The sequence below is a fragment of the Achroia grisella genome, unplaced genomic scaffold, assembly GCF_030625045.1.
Source record: "Achroia grisella isolate CSIRO2021 unplaced genomic scaffold, CSIRO_AGI_Agris_v1 utg640, whole genome shotgun sequence".
Classification (NCBI taxonomy): domain Eukaryota; kingdom Metazoa; phylum Arthropoda; class Insecta; order Lepidoptera; family Pyralidae; genus Achroia; species Achroia grisella.
Window position 1 is genome coordinate 5,938,897 of NW_026712977.1, and position 25,134 is coordinate 5,964,030.

General features: G+C 31.0%; 1 protein-coding gene across 1 annotated transcript; it reads left to right on the plus strand.

Annotated features, from left to right (window-relative positions):
* Positions 1 to 346: 346 nt before the first annotated feature.
* LOC131849120 (probable citrate synthase 2, mitochondrial) lies at positions 347 to 25,058 on the plus strand. Its single transcript, XM_059199114.1, has 9 exons — positions 347 to 487; positions 13,146 to 13,307; positions 15,086 to 15,315; positions 16,606 to 16,762; positions 17,622 to 17,821; positions 21,124 to 21,256; positions 23,138 to 23,283; positions 23,493 to 23,655; positions 24,107 to 25,058. Exons 1-9 carry the CDS (start codon positions 443 to 445, stop codon positions 24,266 to 24,268), a joined length of 1,398 nt encoding a protein of 465 aa, XP_059055097.1. The 5' UTR covers positions 347 to 442; the 3' UTR covers positions 24,269 to 25,058.
* The last annotated feature ends 76 nt before the right edge of the window (positions 25,059 to 25,134 follow it).

Consider the following 25,134-nt stretch of genomic DNA (forward strand, 5'->3'; position numbering starts at 1 on the left):
ATGTCTTAGTTCTAAATACTAAAGACAAAACATTATATGCATATATATATATATATAGTGGAAAAAATATTCTGATAAAGATCAAAAATTCTCCAGAAACAAATATCTATGTTTACTAGTTTAAATTTGTTTACATAAGTATATAAAGAATTTGATATATTAACTGTAAATATAATAAAGTTAATGTGTATTTTAAAATTGTACACGTTACACATTTATTAAAAATTGTACGAATTAGTACAATACAATCGTATCTCTTCTGTGCTTCTGAACATCACGTGCTTGCATTGATATGAGCATACAAGATTTCTGGTATCATTCATTATTCATTCACCTCTTCACGGTACTTTCATACTTGCCAACTCGATCGATTGCCGCGGTCGCGGAATTGTCGTGTGATACCTACTGTTAACTGTGGTAGTCCCGCTCCGTGGGTTCAGCTATGGCTCTATTCAGAATTTCATCAACGAAAGTATTGGAATTGCAGGTAAATGTCTTTAATTAAATACAGCTTATTTTATCATTATTAACTTAAAAATATTCTTGTTTTTCTAAAATTATTTTCTTTAAAAGTATTTGGAGGGTTACTTTTATAACCTTCGTTCGTAAACACATTTTGACTTCGAAGTTATGTAATATGAATAAAAACTATTTTAGGATAATTATAATTGTATTAACTTTTAGTGTTACATATATATTAGAAGTTATTAGGAACCGGTTTTATTTATATGTAGGTACAATTTTTTTTGAAACGACCTTTGGCTTCTGTGTCGCATCGCGTTGGCTTTACTTCGATTTTGTATAACTTAAAATGAGTAGTAGTAAATTAAAATGAGTTGCTTTTTGCGTAAAGTTTATCCTATAGTTTTATATTATAGTTATATTCTGGTCAACATGTACCTTTACAGTTTTCTAAGTTCATGATGTCGGTATGCAGGTTATGTATATATTGTGAAACTTGAGATTAGTATTATTTCGCTCTACAGATACTGAAAACTTAATGTATACTTTTGTTACCAACTCAAATTGAAGTTTGAATATCTAATCAATTTAGTTTGAATGCTATGGCTCTGGGTACTGAGTGCAAGAGTATTGATATAGTATATCATGTATAGTATGGACACAGTAATCCTTATTTATGAAAGTATTTGTGAGATATACATTTTTAAATAGAGAATGGATGTGTGGCATTTTATTTTAATTTCTACATTATAATAAGAGGTACTTATGAGAACAAGGTTTGATATGGTAGTTCTTTGTAGTTAACTTCCCTAGATTAGTGCTGAAGAAGTAAAACTCTAATCAAAGTTCACAATACCCCGTGGTCGACATAATACAGTGTAAGTTATAATGGAATGTAAATAGTTTGTTATGGATGAATTTCTGTGAAGTCAATTAAATTAAGTTTATTTGAATAAATGATTTTCTATTCTATTCTATTCAATTATTTTACTTTGAATTGTTGATCCTGAAAAATATCAAACTTGCAAAGAAAATTTAATTTTAATTTAGATAAGAATAAAAAAAATATTTTTATAACTGAATTAAAAAAAATCTTAAGTTCAATTAAAACATCTGTTTAACTTCATTGAAAATAGTAAGTAGTAAAATAGTAATAAGTAAAAAAATATAGGTAATAAAATAAATTAAACTGCACCTTATATTAAATTCTTGAAATTGGTGTTGACCAATTATTTGTTCTATACTATACCTATAAAGTATGTAATTAAAATACTACAAATTTATTCTTAATAAATATAGGTTAAATGTACATATATTTTTTAATGCAAACAGGTACTCGGTATTTAAAACTTTTTAGGTGTTTATTATAATATTTATTGCAATGGATGTGAAGCATATATCTAAACATCTATCTAAATTTACAATCAAAAACATAAATAATCAGTAATATTTGTATTATATTTGCAATACATTCTCTCTTTAGTATATAATTTTACAATGAAGACATTTAATTCTTATAGGCCTATTTTTATTATGTTAAAATACTTTTATATTTTAATAGTAAATTTACATTTAGTATTAACAATGTTTTTAATCGAAAAGATATATTTTTTTAAACATTGCCACAGACTAAACATACTATATTTAAATTAATTTTTAAGAATGAATTCAAATAATAAAGAATTGATTTAGATTTGTATGTGTAGGTTTATCTCCATATCCACTACAACTAATTGAAAACTGATAAAAGTTTAACGGAGGTGCAATGAAATATTGTGTAAATATTGAAAAATAAAATGAAACAACGCTAATCTGAAGCAAAAATTAAGAAAAGTATGAATGTTACGCGTCAGGGAATAATACCCCTCTACGAGGGGTGAATCGATATGATGGTTTTGACGATGGGGAGAAGCCGTTACTTCTTTTAAATTAATACCGGGTGAAAATACTACGCTTGGCTAGTGTTTTACGTGTGTTCGCATATGCGTACAAACTGTTTATGTATTAACGATGTGTGTGCACACGAAAGACCTTGCGTGAAAAATCTATGTCAATGTTATTCACGGTGGCAACCACGGGTGACAATAAATTATTAGTTTGCACCATTTTTGTTCCCGTGTCTTCCTTTGGTGGTACTTCTATCAACAGGGTTAAATTTAAATGTTAGTGTATGGCTATAATACTATAGTTATAATTTTTTAAAGTACATCAGATCAGACCCATTTGGTCTAAAAAATGGTAGCTCAGTGATATAAGCATCGTAAATAAATTAAATAGCAAACACGGATTACAAAATAATAATAGATATCCATTATATTTTCTAGTCTTGACGTAGTTGAAGTGTGCTGTTTAGCATTCACTTGGATGAGATTTTGGAATCTCATCGGATTAAGTGCTAATAAAGACTAATTTATCATCACACTGTCTCCCCATAAGGCGACTCTAGCGTATACTTCAAGTAAGTACGTTATATATAGTAGTAATTTATAAACTGATTGGATTTTATAAATTGCAATTAATTGAAAGTACATATCTGTAAGTTAAGGAATTTTGCGGTATAGACAAATGGGTGTATTGTACATATACTATATATATGTGATGAACAAAAATGGCAATTTTTTTATTCTCTGAATTGATGATTGCAATACTAACTCTGGTAGTTTCTTAAGTGTGCAAGTGACGCAAATGTCCCCATCGGAAACGGTGTCTACTTTAAACAATCTATCATTGACTCAGTATTATTCCGAAGTTCTTAAACTAATTGCGTACGTCATTAACCACCACGAGTTACATTCGCTACTTAGTTACCGTTTGGGTTTTTCATGCGTTGCAATCCTTTATTATTCATTCTTTGGTTTATATGAATATATACAGAGTATATATATATATCAATAATTTACAGTTAGATTTTTTTTTTAATTCATGGGTCAGGTATAAAAGTTAATCCTGACCATTGAATTAAAAAAAATGTATACTATAAATATTATTTATTTATATTAATAATATAAGACAAGTCTTAAGTCTTACAAGAAACAAACTACACTTGTCAATCTTAAACAGCAGTTTAGTATCAACAACTTTGTAGATATAACAATTTTATGATTTTCAAACTGTATCTGCGACTACGTACGCGTATTTGACGCCATCTATTAAACCTATACCACGCCTATTCTTATGTAATGAATATTACCATTAGTTAGCTGCTTTCTGAAATCCATAGACAGTAATCTTCTTGATGATGGCATTCTGCATGTCCTCTAGTGCGCTAAAGATAACGCAGGTCATATTCGGACATTTGGGCACACACCCAAATGTCGACATATTTTTGTGAATTAAAATATACTGTAGCCATTGCAGTTTAAATTTATTACTGTGTATTGTTATGTGCGTATGTATATTGTATGTAGGCCAAGTAATCGAAGTCTCGTTTTCGTAATTTCATTAGTATTCTTGTTTTGTTGCTCTTACATTTACGTTGTTTCTTCACTGTTTTATTAACTTAAACCTACCTAATTTTATATTTAACTTATCTATGGTTCTGCGCTCTTTGTTCTAACTCCACCATGACATATCTTATTCAGGTCCTATTCACAACAACTAGAATATACCTATATGTATCTGTAGGAACCTATGTCATATAATTATGTGTAATCAACCCGTATTCTGATTTATTATTTACGCTATCGACTGCCTTTATGGTTAACAAGTTGTTTTGTATTCAAGGCTATGATCATGAAATAGGGCTTCTAATTGATACTGGGAGTTAGTGACGTCCAAAATAAAAGCCTTTATAAGGCTTTATTAGATTCTCATATTCAATCAAATCTAAATGTAAATGACCGCTCTTTAAACCAACTTCAAATTGGCATTAGAACCGAAGTTGCTGTTTTTCCGATCTTTCGGATCTAGATTCATGAAATAAAGAATAATTTCCCCAATAACACAACTATTTTATTTCATAGTTTTATTTTAATTTTAATAGTAATACTTTTTCTAGTAAAGTTCTATTCAGATCAATTGAACTCATACTTTTTTTTTACTGTACAACTGTTGATAGCATTTTCTTTTTAATTATTTTTCGAAATTGTACTTTGAAACTTGTTGATCCGTTTAGATGATTTGATAAACTATAAATGATATAAAATTAAACTTTTGTTATAACTGTTATTGATGATCAGCTGTATTTTTACAGAGAGATTGCAGTTATTTTACAAAGCCTTCACAGATATTACGTTTGGCACATATTTATCTATTCATATGTCATAACAGATAGGTGAGATACGTTGGAACCAAAGTTCACAATTACATGTCCTCTTGGACAAAGAATGTTACTATTAAGTAGTTATATCTAATACTTTTGAACACAATTGATTATGAATATCTTACAATAAAAATAATGATAAAGCGATTTATTCTTAGATAAATTGTCAAATGAACACGTGATTTCAGGAGTACGAAATATGATGTATCAATAGTGTTATTTGGTTTGTCCACATTGAACCGAACCCTCCGAGGACATTTGCTATTTCCTGGCATTGACGTCATCCCGGTTTCAAATATTGTCACCCTTATCTCTTGAAATTTGAGAAAGATACCGCTATTTATTTAAGACATTGAAAAAGCATATTACTCGTATTTTAATGTTATCATGTAGTACTTATGTAGCTGTCTATAATTATGTAGTCTGTTTGCTATCTTATCAAACATTACTAGATGAAACGATGATTTCTATTAAGGTGTAGGAAGTCAAAGGATCATGGTAGTTGGGCACTATTGCTTTTTTACTTGCAGTGAGAGGGCTATGCTATATCAAGCAATGAGCAACTAAGAGCTGATATATTAAAGAAGTATTGTGATTATAGACTATGGTAATTTGTGCGTTAAACACTAGGAAGGACCCACGTAGAGATAGCAAAAAGTGTATACTCTTAAAAATCACGTGCCATTTTGTTCGTTACGCAACTGATATGGGAGGTTATTCGTATATTGTTAACAGCAATAGTATTTTTTGCCGGATTTTGCCTTATCAAGTTTATGACATCATCGACATGTCATTGAAGTCGAGAATAGGCGAATAAAATTTCGTTAGAATTATTGAAATTTACATGTTTTAGAACTTAGATTTTCCATCCTATATACTTTGTAACAGATATTTCAATTCAGACATTGATGTCTATAATATTGCGATATTCATAATAAATGCGAGATAAATGAAGGTCAATCTGCATTTAAATAAGAACTTGGAAAACTAATCAACTTGTACGTACATTGCAACTGAATCTTTGAATTGATACAGTCGCCATCGTCATGCCAGTAAATAAAGCGGTAAAACATATTGTAATAAAATATACTTTATTAACATGCATAACAATTGCAGTTAATTAGTGATCCTATTATATTTTATCTATTTTATTACTTTTATTTATTACTGTGTTTTGGTTGATAAATTTGATCTGAATTGGACGGAACTTATGGTGTTTGCCGAAGGTAGTATTGTAATTTGTTGTTGCCTGTACCTATACATATGCTAATTGTGTTTGTTTACCAGTGTCTTTAGTGGCGAACTAATAATTCAAGGCACTGTCTAACTTGTGACAGATTCGCACTTTGAAGATTATGTATACAATAATAGTAAACTTATAACCACTAACTAATTATTATGTATCTAATTTATAATATACATATACATGATTGTATAGTTTCCTGCTACAATAGTTGAAAGATATTTTAAGAATGTATGCAACGTGGAACGTTACCACTTGCTTTATTATGTAAATCCAAGGTACTAAATAATGTAGTACTAATTGTAATTTTTTTTGGGCTATTACTTTTCAATAAAAAATTCTATATTATCGTTATATGTAACGGATAGTTATTAAAATATCTGTTTGCGCTAATGTCACCTGGCAGGGAATTATAGAAGTAAGAAAGAAAGAGCATAGAGCACTAGAGTCTGGGTTTATTTGAGCTTTTTAGTAATAGTTATTTACAATGTAAATTCACTATGACTCAAGATCAGACGCCTATATGACAAAAGATTTTTAATACTATATAAATATTATGTTTGCCGGATATAAGATATAGTTATTACATTTTTTGTCGTAGGTACTATGTGTTTGTAGAGCGGAGCTCTACAGAAGTGCAACTATTTTATTTTTATGTATTTCTTTACTTTTGGCGGTAATGTACCTACATTTTCCTCTTTGGTATACTAAGCTTCTATGTCCCTTAAAGGAAAAAATCGTAAGTGTTCTTGGAGATCAGGGTTTTTACATAATGACTAGGCTGACCTTATTTCTCGTGGCCTCACTGAACACACTTCCAGTTTTCCTTAGCAGTTAAGGTTCTGTATTCCAGTAAAGGAAAACAATTAGTAAGAATATGCTTCTTCTATACTTTGCATTGAAATTCTAATAGTTTGCCGAGGCATTCTGTCGTCATAGAACATTTATTAGTTTATATACCCTAGGCCATAAAAAGGAGTAACTTGTGTGTTACGACATTTATATTATTCGCTTTTATAAAACATGATCAGTTCTTACAGAAATACGAATTTAAGGAAATTTATGGAATTTGTCAAATATTGTTGTGACTTTTTACGGATTTAACAGACAAAAAAATTAATTGAAATCCCACCCGGTATTATATTTAGTACGTATGTAGATATTTCGGCAAACTGTTTCGGAGGAAAATTGTTTAGTTACAGGAACACTATCGGCGGATTTCGGCTTATTATCAGTTCCATTTCACGCTATTCATTATGTAGGTATTATGTAAGGATATTTATCTTCCCAATATTTTTTCACGTCTCTTTTATCGGGGCGATAGTTTGATTAAAGATAAAACCTGTTTTTATCAATGAACAATCAATAAAATATGAACTTATTTCATCTATCTAATTGTATATATGTGGAATTCGATCTCTTGTTTAGAAAATTTGATACATCATTTTTAAAGTAAAGCAATATTTATTACAAGTACTCTGGCAGGCTTCATTTTTGTTGTGTGAACATTGCCACACCAAGGCTGCTAATCATATCATAGGCGTATCCTAAGTTTAAAACATCTTCTAAAAATCATCGTAAACTACTGTCAATTGATTATTTTTGAGTTTGTATTTTTATTTAATTGAGACTTTAATATTCTTAAACAAATTAAGTATACATTGAGTATCTATACACCGCATGCATTTGTAATCCAGAATAGAAAGATAGGTTGTCGAAGTGACCGTTGTAATAACGCTACAGTATCACATCACAGATAGCGTGACTATACTATACAATATTGGATGATTGCCAGCAAGAAAGGACATCTATATTGCGAGCGGAATTGAGCTATGCAGTGACCGTTTAACTTGGCCGCCTAACTTGCAAAACTAAATTTGAAGGTGTTTTTTGAAGACGTATTTATGCGGAACAAATTCTAATTATGATCTTACTAATATTAAGGTGACATGGTGTATTGTTTTAAATATTTAAAAATATGAAAACGAGTATCTGTTTGTATATAACGTTTGCTATGGAACGGTACTACTGACAGATCGATAGTTTAAAAAAAGGTTGCTATGTATCGTTTGATGATTTATAAAGTAAATTATACTGATAATTTCAATTTTTATGTACATTAAATAATATTGTATAGCAATAGTTTATACAGATAAGTATTACACCGCCTTTGTTATGGTCGATTTCCGCACAATATTATAATTTGAATTTATAAGTAGGATTTTATTCTTCTAACAGTTGTTTAGTACCACAAATACAAGCTCAGATTAATTTGGGACTAGATCATTATCAGTTTTCTTCGTTTATTATTGTGTGCAAGGTAGTGACACTAGACTCTAAATGTGATACTAATTCCACCTATCGAATATAATTATCTGCTACGTAGCAGTCAAAGTACATACTTTGACTGCATATGGTAGGCATAATGCTTCGTATCATGTATTCAGTAGCTATACTATTATTAATAAAGATATAATTAATATAGATGATATGTCCTATCAAAGTCTGACATCTTTTCGTAACAAATTTATCTGAATAGGTATAAATCAGAATAGACGTTGAATAAATTAAAAAATATAGATATATTAAATTGTTTGCTGGATATAATTGAATGTGAATAAAATTAACAGTTTCCATTGCATGTTAACCTTTGACTTTCAATTAGGCACTGTAGCGTCTAATTATAAACTCTCGACACAGAGTTGCGAGACAAAACTTATGCCAAAAACGTATGGAGGGTTGGAAAAGAGGGTTATTGATTTATTTTAGCACATAGTAGTTTATTATCAATAAATAGATTAATTTTATAACATCAAAGCAATTAGTGAGACGCTTAGTATTGACATAGATTGTGACTGTCGGCCGATTGGTGAGATATGGCAAATATAAGGTTTCGTTCAAGGCTATGGAATCTTACAAGTAGGCTATTAAGAGTTACTAAGAAATCTGTTTTGACAAAAATGACAAAGACTAAAACAAAAACCAATAAATTCTACAAATTATTTAGATTTTGTCTAATTACTACTACGTTTTTAACTACTTTATAATTCCGAAAGTTACACGTATCTGAAAGTGGACTTTGTCCGCCCGTACATCTGTTTGTTTCAGCGTTATATTTCAGAACTTACTAATGTTGTTGATTTGGAATAGTTCCAGCGAGTTTGGATCAACAATATATAATAATGTAATATAGGTACTTGATTAGATCTTGCTTGATATTAAAAAATATTTTTTTTCTTTTTGCAAGAGGGTCTAAAATTGGTGCATGTAATTCAAAGTAAGCCTTATAATGCATGATGAACGGAGTTCGCTTTAGACTTAGGATGTCAAATTTAAATAATTCTTCAGTATCGTCGTACTCAATCGAAAGTTTGCTAGATTAAAAAACTGTAATTGCATTTGATAAAGAAAGTGTTTTGTAGAAATCATCCAGAACCGATTCTAAGATAACGTTTATTATATAATAACGTTAATATTTATATTGTTGGTGATATTAATGTCTAAGTACCTGTCTTTTTCATGAAGGTCACAAGGGTAATGTTAATAAATTACATGCGTCATACATGCCGTTGAATGAATTAATCTTCGTAAAATAATTAAGTCAGTTTTTGATCGATTTTGCTTATTTCAATTTCATATTTCAAATTTAGTTATAATCATCTTTATTAATGTAATTGTTGGAAATTATCATAATATAAAACAAATTATCCACGATTTATTTGATTGTTGAAATATAACTAATCTTTTAATATATATTGTGTAGGACTTATTGTCATCAACCATTAAATACGTGTATATATTTGGAGATATATTTTCTAGTGTTAATCTTTTTTTAATTGTAATATTCTTATTACCTGTTACTCATGATTTCCAATCTCGTACACCTGTAAGATGTGAAAAGCCAACGAACATCTCCACTCACGGAAGAGATATATTATTAAACTAAACGGCCAAGTATAGATTTTTTAGATGTACAGAATCACCTTGAAATACTGGTTTATTTTCGTTGAATACTTATTTACCGCGCTCGCTGCTAAGCGGTACAATCGTTGGTCAAAGGTTTTGGATTTAAACTGAGGCCGAATCAATCGAATTTATTTATAGCTGTATTAATGTTTTTAGAGTACCCTTAAGATATAATTTGGTGCTTTCTTTATGTATGAGATATCTTAAGGGTATATTTATTGATTAAATACATTATTTAATGAAGTAACAGTAGTTTTTAGTGAATAAATTCCGTTTTAATGTGACGGTTTCCTAATTTAGCATGTCTAATTAATGTCGGAGGAATTTTATTGTTATAATTTCTCTTCGGCCACATTTGTGTAACAGATTCTGTTGAAAATAGACACTGATACAGCTCAGCCGTGTAACTGAATTTAAAATATCTTATTCCTGTATAGAACCAAAGAATTATTGGGAACTTTTCTGTACAGAGACTTTGTAGATGTAATTGCTTAGTCTTTTTCTAGAAATGTACCGTGACATATCGATCTCCACGGGATCTCCCCTGAAGACCATCCACGGTTAATTCTTGGTGTTTTCGCCATGATAACGAGACCTGCTTCTTGGTCATTCTAACATTATCTATTGGTGCTCTGTCGGCGTATACCAATACCGCAGAAGGAGGTGCCACATTCCATTATCTATTATAAAAAATATAAATAAACATAATGTGAAAATCGTCAGTAAACACAATAGCAGTCGCACAAAGACATGCTGTAAAATTTATAAATGTTCGATACTATAACAAATAGAGATGCACTTTATATATTTATTTATAATATAAAGAAAAATGAAATACTAACACACTTAAATATATTAATAGTTTAAGGAATTTGGGAAAACAAATCTAAAGCGTGGTTCTTTTTAATTGGGTAGGTTTCGGCCTTTGTTCCATATTTAATCATTGACATTGAAATGAGAGCGCTTCGATTGTTGCTTAATTAAAACTTAACCTTGTGTCCAAGACTTAAGATTTATTTTAATTAGTACATAAATGAACCACAATCGTTATATTGGTATCCAGGCTGTGAAGCTAGACAAAGCTAATTAAATTATAAATTCGGGTTCAAAGGGTTAATGAAACTCGTAATAATTAACAAGTAGGAGCCACGCTAATTATTCGGTATGAACTATCATACTTCCCAAATATATTGTGTGCTACAAATGTATATTAAGGGGGTCTTCCTATGTGATGGGTTGAAAAAATCGATTTTTTTTTTTCATAAATTGCTCCCTTAACATGTCTAGAATACGGTAGTAAAGCGATTTTAGAAAATTCGAAGTCGTTTTAAAGATACAGCAGGTAAAAGAAAGAGTGGTTCGGAGCGGTGAGTTGGCAGTTAGAGACCGGGCCTATTGTGTACCGTCGGCTTTATACCTGGCCTCCCTTTTATTAATATATTTGTTTATACAAGTTTAGACACGTTTCTACAGACTTAAACAGAAAAGGAGCAGGTAAACTTACTGATAAAGTTATCCAAGAAATTACAAAATTCTACGGATTAGCAATTCGACGCCATCCAGATTCGCTTGAAGATATGAGAAAGGAAGTTTTGGGCAACGTACTATCACAAATGTTCTTCTGATGAAAACCCTCAGCATCAATTTTGTCCAGAAGGCGAAGACAGTTGGTGTAAATGGCGTAAGGCTGAAGCTAATAATGAACTGGACCAATTTCATCACGATAAACCACCTCTAATTCCGCAAGTCCAAGAAGCTATCAAACCGGTTTTCGAAGATTTATCGAAAGACGAATTATTAATTCGTTGTTTAGGAGCAGAGACACAAAACAATAACGAATCTTTGAATTCTTTGATTTGGACTTTCGCTCCTAAACATCTTCATTCTGGTCCCAAAGTTGTTGAAATTGCTAGCTACTTAGCAGTTATTAACTTTAATGAAGGTTTTCAAGGTATTTTAAAAGTTATGTCGATTATGGGATGCCCTGTTGGTCGTGAAGCCCAAGCGTATGTTGAGAAACGGGATGAAAAGCGAATCTTACGCTCTGAGCGGCGCGTAAGTGATGTCGTTAAACAAGCCAGGATTGACTCAAGAGCTGAACAATCTGCTTTAAAAGAGTTTCACGAGGAAGAGGAAGGAATACTCTATGGACCAGGCATCGCCGATTGAGAGTAAGTTGATATTTTAATAGTTTTTAACGGACTTGAAACTTTAAACGCGTTTTTCTCAAAACTGTGTTTTTCAAACTTTCCTCCATTGTATCTCAGAAACGGCTGGACCGAATTACTTGAAATTTACAGGGCACACTCAATATATGTAAACGCATGGAATGAACTATTATCAATCGAAAATTTTCAAAACTTCGATTTTTTTATAGCAAAAAAAAAAAAAAAAAAAAACGCCTAATTTGCAACTTTTATTTCAAATGTCTATCAAAAATCCAATTTTTTTTATATTCATTCATCATTTGATTATAGGTCATTCCGTGCTTTTAAGCCTACAAATTAAAACGCCGTTTTTTTTTTTTTTTTCAGATAAGCCGATCAGCCGGAATCGTGGAGGAAGTGGGAGCTCTTTTTTTCGAGGCGGGGGTGTTCAGAGCGCTGTAACTCTAGTTTGACTGAATATTTTTAGCTGAAATTTTATATTTATACTGTCCAAATATGTGTTAATAAATGATAAAAAACTTGAAGCTCTAAATATTTACTGGTCGTAGAAAAATAATCCTAAAATATCCCTAAAAAACAGGCCGTCACATAGGAAGACCCCCTTAATAGTATATTGTACTAATCAAAGATATCTCCAATTTAGGAAACAAAAATGTTTATATAATCCTTGAACCTTTGGATAACTGTATAACCGTAGGTCACTTCATATTTCATAGATACACTATGTGTGATCTGTGAAATTGTTAAATTTAAGCTGTATAAATTTTTCGTCTATGACTATTCATAATTTAGCCATCACCTATCAAATGGCTTTTCATAATTATGGTAAATAAATTGTTGAAATAAAAAATACGTCAACATTTATTTACAACCGCTGAAAACTGGTGCTTCACATTTAGTCCAAATTTAAATAGTTAAATTTGATCACGATTTTTGAGTTATCCTTAATAGTGTCATTGAAGTCGGCTATTGCGTGGTTTATGTACAAATACTATTACTACTAGTATGTTGATATTCACATGGTGCTATTTTTATTTGTGTACAGAAAGTATGTCCAACGGCATCGATTCTGCTAAGGGGGCTTAGCGCCGAACAGACCAATCTTAAGACTGTATTGCAAGAGAAAATCCCAAGGGAACAAGAGAGGATTCGGGAGTTCCGTAAAAATAATGGAAATACCAAGGTCGGAGAGGTCACCGTCGACATGGTGAGTGTGTATATAATAATTCCAAATAAATACTTCTTCCAATGTTGATTTACGGCAAAGAAATTGTTAACTAGAAGTGTACTTAATAGATTTTTTTTTCAAATGTAACACTATACACATTTTAAATATAGCAATATTACATGACATCGTAGTACTCTGGAACGGCAACGCATAACTGATATCACGGATGTCACATGTTAACGTGATGTCCGTAGTGTACATGTATATAGGCGACGCTTACCATCATGCTTACAATCATGTAAACTTAAAAACAAATATCTTTAAAGTAGCAAATAATTTTATATTTATAAAATAATACGTTAACATTTTAATGTGTCGTGATTTTGTAATGAATAGGGTTTAGCAACAAGAACTATTGCAGTAGAATGAATGATACAAACACGTTACTAGTTTTGTTATTTTTAATATTTTTAGGCCATGACCTTGAATTTTATGCTGTCGGTTGCTTCCAAAGTCTAGGTCAACGTCGTGTATGACGTTTACATGTTTCTAACGTTAGTAACGTCTACTTCTTCAATTTTGATAGTCACACATAAAAAAACATACCCTTAAAACATAGAATGTGTTGGTTAATAGATCGTAGGTTTTATGAAAATAGAATGATTTTTACTGTAGGCTGTCGCTTTCGTACCCTTGTAAATTTAAAATAAGAATACTTTATAACTTTTGGTCATGAAACGATTAAAATGAAATAAAATCGAGATTGGTGTGCACATACGCCTATGGAAAAATAAATGAATATGCAGATACGGCTTATTTGAGATTTTATTACTATTGGTATAGCAATTAAACAGAAATTAAACGATCTGCTTATGAAAAAAAATTAAGAAGTATCAAGGAAACTGTTTTATTTATTCGAGCAACTTTGTAGGTCATATAGTATATACCCTACAGATATACATGTAAAATAATAACAACTATAATTATTTCTTTTTCTTTCTTATTCTTGGATTTATCGTACTTGGCTAAAAGTACCGACTGCATGCAGTGCACATGCCGATCACATGTATATTCGAGAATAAAGAATGTCTGTAAACATTTACCATGTGTTATACATTATGGGGATCAATATCCAGGCATTTAATATGCTTGTATATATATATTACAGTAACACTAGCGAACTTGGTAGCCGTGCGCCCCTACCTGGAAAATAGCAATTGTACTTTAAAACCAAAATTTCGTCTCCATATATTTATGAATAGTTAGGTGACAAACACACGTACAGAAAAATTGTGAAAATGTATATTAGGATATTATTAAACGATACAATGCTTTAACTAACTTTATTGTTTAATATGGCAATGACATCATGGTAAATTAGTGACAGTTCTATTTTGTTTATACAAGTTTAACAAAAAAGGCTTCTAAAATTTACTTATGTTTGGCGACTTTTGTTTCATCGGAGTTACTTGTTAATGGAACTGTTTACCTGGTTTTAAAAGATTTCTCTTGCGTTAAGAAACTTTGCGTATCGTAGCATTTGAAAATATCGTAAATTTCTCTGATCCAAACATGACTATATTAGTAGATGCGTCTTTGACGTTTGTGCCAAAGCTGAGTGTTTATGATAAATTGGTATCGTTTGTTCTACAAATATTGTTACAAATATCGAAGTTGCGGTTTATAGAATTACGAATACTACAATTTAGTTATATTAATATTCTAAATTGCTAGAAGTTAAAATAATAATATTAATAATAACATTGCGTTACGAACATTTATTGTGCGTCTAAATTATTTAAATTCTCTATTATTAGATGTACGGCGGTATGCGAGGCATCAAAGGTTTAGTTTGGGAAACCTCAGTGTTAGATCCGGACGAAGGTATCCGGTTCCGTGGACTTTCCATTCCTGAATGCCAGGAACAACTGCCGAAAGCGAAAGGAGGAGAGGAACCCCTTCCCGAGGGTCTGTTCTGGCTTCTTGTTACCGGCGACATACCCACCGAAGCGCAAGTTAAAGCTATTTCTAAAGAATGGGCTCAAAGGTAAGCTAATATTCACAAATAATATGTATTTATTTTTAAAAATAATAGAAGTACATTAACGTATCTAGTCACCATAGACGACACAGAATTTCGTTTTCATTTTGAATTGAAATCTATAAATTTATCTGCGTGTTGTCTGTGACCCGAAGTCACTATAAAAATATTCGATCACGTGCTCGTAAAAAATTTTTAAACAAAGTATACTGATAATTGTACTACTAATTCAATTATGATTTAGTGTTTTATCGTTGTCGTATTATTTAAGTCGTGAGCACGTACTGACAGGGCGTTATCTGACCCCAGTACATAACGTCATATCAAGTTACATTAATGTGATCAGCTAAAAAGCACCTTTGAATGTCAATTGATATATGTAATAATGTACCTAATTAGTGGCTGAAGTTCGACTTTACTTAGTTACATAAGTATTGAAATGAGAATATACATTGTTTTCTTGATTTTATGGCATTTGTAATTTATGGTGCAATTGATAATGCAGAATTATAAGATATATTAATTCATCGAGAGCTTTACCTACACTTTACAGTGGAAAATAACCGTGTGAAGATAAGGTGACATAGTTGTCGCACATATGTAGATAACATTGTATTGTTTTAGAATTGCAACACTTTGTTTCTAAATAATTGAAATATTGGTTAAAGGTCTTAATTTATAATTAGTCTAATCTAAATGTGTATGTGGCAGTGTGCTACATTCAACGGCATTAGTTCAGTCGACTATTATATCTTGAATTAGAAAATAACATCATTTGACAAAATTGAAAAATATACCATTCTACCTGTTATTATTGCAACATTTAAACTTAGGTATTTTAGTACTTGGTAGTCTAAACATTGATATATGTTTAGACTACCAAGTACTAAAATACCTTAATAATTGAGAAGAAAATTTTGACCGGTAGCTCTTGTTCTTGGTCTTCTTTGCTTACGATTACTTTCTCTTTTAGTATTAATTTTGTTCTTTTTGTTAAAAAATAACCCTTTTTCTTTTATATTTCGGTATACTACTTCGGTGGCAAACAAGCATAAGACCCATCTATATATATGGCGCATATGATGGTTACCGTATTCTACGCCTGAGATACCAGGGATGTAATATGCATGTTGCACACTTAAGAAACCTTAATAACTCTTGAAAAACTTGAAAAACCCCATGCTGTAGTATTGTAGAAAAACCTCTGCAGGTAGTTCATTCCCCAACCAAACCAACAAATAAATACCTCAAGATATTGTACATACATGCATTAATGTGATGCAATTGGTTATTCAGGGCTGAGTTACCAGCGCACGTAGTAACCATGCTGAACAACATGCCGAGCAAATTGCACCCCATGTCTCAATTCTCGGCTGCTGTCACCGCACTCAACAGTGAGTCGAAATTCGCACAGGCCTATTCCGAAGGTGTTCACAAATCCAAATATTGGGAGGTAAGTGTGTACAAAAGCTTTTCAATCAATCGAAATATATTTAATCTTGTATATCTATTACATAGAGTAAGTGAACTCTACCGTCAGTTTGGTATATAGTTTGGGCCAAGAATTACTGACATGAAACTGTTTTTCTTAAATGAAGAGAATTGAGGGAACTCACTATTATATTAACAAATATTAATTAGTACATTTTCTTTACTGATACGGTCTTGTATATAGAAGGAATTATGATGAATATGGAAGGTTTTAAGTATAAAAACTATTTTCGCCTTCTATATTAAATTAAAGTACGTTATGTTGTTAATCGATTAATTAATTAAACCAGTCTTTTATTTTATTTCAACGGATGCTAAGAAAACGATTTGGATGGTTGACCCAATAATATGCATGATTCACTTCGATCGATACATCGATCGAATAAAAATAACTCGACGCTGCAAACTGTGGTTGACGTACTGGTTAATTATTATAAAATTTATTACACTACATGTAACTGTGTTGGTTTTCTTATTGTCCTTTCTTAATGAAATTAAACTAAACGTATTATAAAATAAATTAAAGGATGTATTGCGTAACAAATTATAAACACGCGTTTAAATATTTTTACTGATGAAATAAAAATTTTAAGTTTACTTCTATAGATTTCGCATTTGTTTGTATGTAGGAGAAAATGTCAAAACTACTGAGAGGTTTTTCATGTGTTTTTGATACACCAACAGAGTAATTTATGAAAAATATTTTCGCGATACCGGATGGCATTTAAAACTTAAAAAGAAGGCAATTTCCTAGTCTATAACGATCTTTCGTACTTATCAATCGCTGTGGTAGTAATTTTTATTTATTTCTTCTTCATCAGTACGTTTACGAAGATTCAATGAACCTGATCGCTAAACTGCCAGTAATCGCAGCCACTATCTACCGCAATACTTACCGCGATGGCAAAGGAATCGGTGCGATCGACGATAACAAGGATTGGTCTGCGAACTACTGCACAATGCTGGGCTTTGACGATCCTCAGTTCACCGAACTCATGCGCCTCTATCTCACGATTCACAGGTATTTATTATGCTCTTTCAGTGGTCACAATTGTTTCATGCACTATAATTCATTCTATTGTAACTACTCAATACATAATGTATATTTGAACCCAGTTCATGTTTGCAGTCTCGTGAATATCCGAAGTCCTGAAATATTGTAAAATATACGACTAAACTTTGAAGGTTTCATTGTTCTATTCACTTTGATTCGGATTTTAGAGATCATATGATAGAAAATTATCGTGTATATTAAGTCAGAATGAAACTGGTTTCTTGCAACAGTCATAGATCACATGGTACTTGAATATGCAACCATTTAAGAAGTACTTTTTTTTTCAATAATGTTACTTAGTGTACTGCCTTGAATTTACTTTGTCGTGGCATTTGTATTGTGATGTTGTGTAGCAATTAGTCATCTTGCATATATTTTTTTATTTGCAATGCGTAGTATACACATAGCGAATGATATTTATGTACATTGTGAGAATGCAGAATAGGCAGTATGCGAATTTTGCATGTGATTGCCTTATCTTTTAGCATATACATCATTTGCACAATTGATCATACATCTGGTGTCAAGCGTATCAAGTGAATGTCAATAGATATTGTGGTCGAGAGCTACTTTAACTCGGCAGACATAACATCCGCTTATGTGCATATCACAAAGGCAGTTTACAACATTTTACATACCACTTTACATTCATATAGTTAACATTGAAAGGGTACTTTTACAATTGTTGTCCATTGCTGTGAATTGTGCATTGATAAATAGATGAACGACTTATATCTTCAGCACACACATAATAGCATTAATCTCTGTTTCGCGAAAATTATAAATTTAGCTAATATTATTTGTTTTAAAAGAAATAAATAGGTATTACAGTAATTGAGATATAAATTGCAATAAATAAACTGCATACAGTTAACTTTTTGTTTAAATGTTCGCTTACGTGTATTTAGGAGTACATAGATCGCTTTTTATCTCAATTAATTAAGATTCGCAGACACAACAAGAAATGTACAATAAATAAATTTATTTCATTTTTGACTGTCTTAATGCGTCTTACTCTGTTCTTATTACATATTAATTAATTTTATACAACAGTGTACTACAATGTTAAGTTTTGATCAGTTTGGAAGTTATTATTATTTGAAGTTAATCTTATTTGTAGAACTGTATTAGGAAAGATGTCGATTCAAAATAATAAGCACTCATTGATATTGTGGTACCAATTATTCACAAGAACCTTGAGTCTGGACCCGACTACCTTATTCAATATCGATTTCTTTAATATATACCTTACATTATTTTGTATATATAATTTACAAAAGAAATATATCCACGCCCGTTTTTTACAGAAGTCAAGGCATTAAATTTATAGGTTGTTTTCTATTTAACCACTTAAGAATATGGTACAACGATATTTTATCACCAGTAACGGGAATATAGTTGTACTTTGTAATAGTTTATTTACTAATAACAACCGAGCCTTAAAACAGTAGTTGTAGGTACTTGTTCTTGTTCCATTGAATATGATAACAACTGAAATTTCATACAATCCTATATGAAAAGTGGTTTTGATTACTACAAAACAATGTATCTTTCAATGTTAAATTAAATAGCTGAATTTATGTGGTTATGAATAATGTAGTGAATTTTAAAAGCTTTATATGTTGTCAATAGTAATAATCATTAGTTTATAATATCGTATCAATTCATGTAACATGTAAGCTAATAAACTACAGCATTGAGTGAGACGCTTGACCGGAGAAAAATGTATCACTAAAAATAGATGTTTCCATTTGGCACATTGCACTTTGTATCTCATCTGCATGCGTATTGCTCGCGACTTCATATGCTTGTGTGTGTTGTTTACGAAATGTGTAGCATATAATAATTTCTTTTAATTGTACTCGTTAACATATAGCTTTCCCATAAATCATGTTACATACTGTAATCAGGGCTATCCTTTATCACAAGTTTGAGACCCTTTAGCCTTAAACTTGTGATAAAGCGTAAATGTTTATACGACTGGAATGCCGGCAAACAAGCTGAACGCCACTTAAAAGTGGTCTATATATAGGAACAGCCTATGAATATAATAAAATATATGTGTCGTCCGTATTTATGTAACTGGAATGGGAAACAGGCTGACCCACCCACTAATGTAAGGCCACCATCACTTTGTTACGTGTGATAACCGAGACACCACTCATGCGTTGCCTTTTCGGAGGATTATGATGCCTTATATTCTCTTATTCTGTAATTTCAAATGTGGAACCTCATGTTCTCTTCTCGAAGAGTAACGTTTCTGTACCTTATTGTAATTGACGTATTTCACCTCAATTTACGCAGCAAAAGGTGTCGACGGAAATAGTTTTTTTTTATAGATATAAAGTCAGAGGTAATAGTAACTTTGTTCAAAGTGTCTGATAATAATTAGATTTCTTAACAGACTATATAACAGAACAGTTAGGCTTGAACTGATATTTAATTAAAAAAATCTAGTTTTATTATCACTCAGATAGTATCAGTGATAAGTGTAAGTATCAAGAGTAGAAAATATACGTAAAGTCTTTAATAAATATAAGAATATAAATATACATGGACTTGTTACTGTGTACTTGTAATCTAAATGACAGCAACTAAATCTTGATATACGATCTATTTTCAGATATACTGTTAACTTGATGAATGTATTTGATAAGTTTAGTTTTATGTCATTTTACTTTACATGATAACGAAACTTATCCACGAATGTTATATAATATCAATTTACAGTATTGTAATAAGATATTATATTGAATGTAAGCATGTATATATATATGTTTTTGCAACTTTTCGTTTAGTAAATATATTTAAAATGCGCTCGCGGCAATACTTTGACAAACTTATTGTAAGTTATAGTAAATAAAACGTAATTTTTATGTAACATTTTAAGGATGATATGAATGGAGGGTCTTATACGCAGCTTCTGACGAATTCTATTAGATTTGCTTTGTATTATGTAACCTAGGTACGAAAATATATTATCGTTGATGCCTTTAATGCAAAAGATCTCAATTCACATATTATATATGTATGAAATTTTACAAAAAGTTGTGTAAAGCATATTGGTAGAGTAAGTTTCATGCTTTACACGTTAGGCATCAATCAGCACAATACACCATGCGGTGAATATTCGCAGATCCACATAAAATTACTTGTTTATATTTATATGTTGAAAACCCGAAAGAGTAAATCGGTGTGTTTAGAGCTTACAGCTCTAAATGGTTTTTAAATAACAATTGTTATAAAAATACTATCTGTATTTTGTTTAGTGACCACGAGGGCGGCAACGTTTCTGCTCACACGACACATTTGGTGGGTTCCGCCCTCAGCGATCCCTACCTCTCCTTTGCCGCAGGATTAAATGGCCTCGCAGGGCCTCTGCACGGGCTTGCCAACCAGGAAGTAAGTATACTTATTTAATATGCACATTATGACTAAATTTAATCTAAACAATAATATTCATATTAGACGAACCGAACAAAAAAAAAACTATGGTCTATGGACTACAAAAATCTATGGATGTCATCCATAGATTTTTGACCTGACTTGACTCGAAAGTTTTAATTTTTATAAATTCAATATATTTATTGAAATATCTTGTACCTACCAATCTACAACTACTAGTGCAAAAATCACTCATCAATAATTATTGATGAGTGATTTTTTCAATTTACAAACAAATTAGTAGTAAGGTAGGTAACCTTAGAATCTCGAAAATTCTATTAAAACATAACACTCACTTGATTTCACTCTTATAATAGGTACGAAAACTTCTTCATTCCGTTCATTAAAAAATGGATCTCTATTAAGTATTATTAAACGATACGGATATCTAACGGGCATTGATAATGACACACTATCAAAGTATTATAATTAATGTGAATATCCATTTCCTATAATAAAATTATCAACGGCAATTAGTAATTCATTATAGCTACAATTTTTCCGTAGTACTAATTATCAATTTTACTACGTAAATAATCCTCTTATGTAATATATATATATATATGTTATATAAGAGACTTATGTAATTAAAATCAGAATACAATATAATAAGAAGTGATAACTCACTTTTTTTCAGAATATTCGAATTTTTGCGTATTACCTTTTTTATCTCTCATACAATATTACAGAAATTAATTTATTGGTGTGGTAATATATGGTTATGTAATTGTTATATTAGACCATTAACCCACTAATTCAAATTAACACACTTTATCCACTTTTGTACCTACGTATTTAATTCGAGACCGTAATTTTCCGATTAATGTCACTGATCTAATTACAGTACGTATTTACTTAATGTACTTCAACGTTAATTTGGTTCATATTTACTTTATATTTAGGGCACACATGTTTGATTTTCACCTGCGATGTAGAACGTTCTGGAAGGTACTGAAATTCCTATAGAGGATTTTAATGAGACGTAAGTCTAATCACATTGTGCATCCACAATGTTGTTACCACACCAATGTGTGCAAACTTGATGCGTTGATGATGTTTTACGTTGGCTAGCCCGTGTTTTTTTAAATGTCATTTAAAAAAACACGTTATATTTTGTTTAAATGTGAATATAGTATGTTGCACCCACCTGCTCTAATGGTTTGCGCTGGCGGGGCCCCAGTGGAGGATGATAAGATGTATATAAGATCAGGTCAGTTAGCCCATCATAACAAATTTGCAGGGAATTTATCAGCAACAGTCCTCATTTACTAACAATCTCCTTCCCCCTGACTAGTTAGTATGAACGCGATGCAAGGATTATTATATTTATCACGAGGTAGGACGACTGTTTGGTCATCTGTATAAACAGCTTTTCAATATTATGAATGTTGACCATCTACGTATTAACATTTACTATCAGTAATATAGATTAAAACACAATTTTAGTGTGTCCGTTCGAAAGTAGGCCCAATGTGTATCAATTTAAAGAGAATTGTTTGTATAAGTAATTTATCGAAGCAATAGTGTGACTTGAATATCTTTTTTACGGTTATTAAATCAACTTAATCTATTGTTATTAAGTGTCTAGTACAATTTACGGATTCGATACATACAAAGAACAGTTGTATAATTATGAAAATCAAAGAATAGATAATGTATAAGGTGTATGAAATTATCAGTTCTTATAATGTAATATGCATATGCATTACTACACTACTGGAATTGTGAATCTAATTAGATATGCATAATAAATTACTTTAATTTAATTTATTATATGAGAAAAGAGTAGTATTATAGTAATATAATTTATTAATTGTTATTTATCTGTTATATTTATAGGTACTCGTCTGGTTGGAGAAGTTGCGTAAACAGGTCGGTGATAACTTCACGGAAGAACAGCTGAAGGAATTCATTTGGAAGACCTTGAAATCGGGCCAGGTCGTACCTGGATATGGACATGCTGTACTCAGAAAGACTGATCCCAGGTATATAAAATACAATAACTCCTCGAACTTAGAACGTAGAAATACATGATACGTAAAAAATATCAAATTCATCATCATATGAAGCTGTAATTCACAGAACATAAACACATTTTTTTAATTCAAGCAGTTTCATAACAAATATATTTGCAGTCATTGCTATTGTACATGAGTTTAACTTCACGTGAATATAAATAATAACTTTTGTACAGGTATACCTGCCAGCGAGAGTTTGCTCTAAAGCATTTGCCAAATGACCCGCTGTTCAAACTGGTCGCAGCTATATATAAAGTAGTGCCTCCGATCCTAACTGAGTTGGGCAAAGTGAAGAACCCGTGGCCAAATGTGGACTCCCACTCTGGTGTACTTTTACAGGTAAATGAATTCATGTATTATTATTTTACACATTATAAATATGTGTATGTACAAAGTATTTCGTTGTACAAAGTAACTGGACTAGAAAATTTGTTATAAAATATACTTAAAAATTTCCGAAATAATGATGACTTTTATTACAATAGAAAATTGAGGTGCTTTGTACACAATGCATAAGTTCATATATACAGAATATAGTATTAAAACTTTTATTTCCTATTTCGTGCTTGTACTGAATTACTCCTTTAGTATACATCAGTGGTTAGCATTCCTGCGAAATCAGGCTTACCATGACTATAGATATATATGATCTATAAAATACAGTGACATCCAATGATGGGAGGATGAGTTGGGTTATTAGTTCGTTAATTGCAGTGGTAAAATATATAGACCGTATGTATTAATATAATATTATCACTATTTATTGATGTTTGAAAATGTTTGTTTACAGTATTACGGACTGAAGGAAATGAACTACTACACGGTAATGTTCGGCGTGTCCCGGGCTCTCGGCGTGCTCGCCCAGCTGATCTGGTCCCGCGCTCTCGGCTTCCCCATCGAGCGGCCCAAGTCCCTCAGTACCGAGCTCCTAATTAAACAGGTTGGCAAGTAACCACCACGTAGCAACGATACATTAGGGTCCGTGTTTGGCGACGTGTAGTTTAAATCCTAGACTGATTTGACACAGTTCGATTCACACGATACACCACGATAGTCAATTGTATCTATAAACACTTAAAATATTATAAGCCTAATATTATAATATACTGAAATTAAATTTTATAAAATATTATACAACTTGAATGCTTTAGTAGTTGTAAGCGTAATAATGAATTTTTATTATGTTTAACTATTTAATATGATTATTGAGTATTATAAAAATAATTAAATTATGTACTTATTCACATGTGATAATATTATGTATATTTTGTAAATGTTGTACTATATTTAATTGGATTATAATCTTTTTTTTATGTAAATCATTATACAAATTGACTAATGTAGTGGTGTGTGTCAACTGCATCCATATTTTGTAACTTAAATAAACTAACGTGCAAATGAATTATTGGGTCAATAGTTCTTATTAATTCTAGAATATTACTATTATTGTATTTAGAGATTGTGGAATATAATACAGTATGCGGTGCATACTTAACTATGACGATGTAAAGAATTTGCATAAGACCCCATTATCCATAAATACGTTGGTTTATTTAACTGTATGAAAAAGAACAGTGTCTGTAACAATAAATAGACCCTATGTTAAGTGAGTGGTCTAGTAGTACTTAGAGAGGTGTGATTTGTCTTCTTTTTTAGGAAACAAATTACTATCCTACTTCGCTATACTTTCCTGAGCAGTTCTTCTCATTTCTGTTATTTATTTCTTTTAAATCATGATTTTAGCTGTACTGTAATGTAATTACTTGTTACCAAAGTATTTATATATTATGATGTATATAAAAATACAAAATCATTATT

Excerpts from the sequence above, each read along its gene's own strand:
- LOC131849120 (XM_059199114.1), top strand. The coding sequence starts at position 443 with ATGGCTCTATTCAGAATTTCATCAACGAAAGTATTGGAATTGCAG. Across the intron at positions 15,316-16,605 it reads TCTAAAGAATGGGCTCAAAG|GGCTGAGTTACCAGCGCACG; the intron begins GTAAGCTAATAT and ends TTGGTTATTCAG. Across the intron at positions 21,257-23,137 it reads ACGGGCTTGCCAACCAGGAA|GTACTCGTCTGGTTGGAGAA; the intron begins GTAAGTATACTT and ends TTATATTTATAG.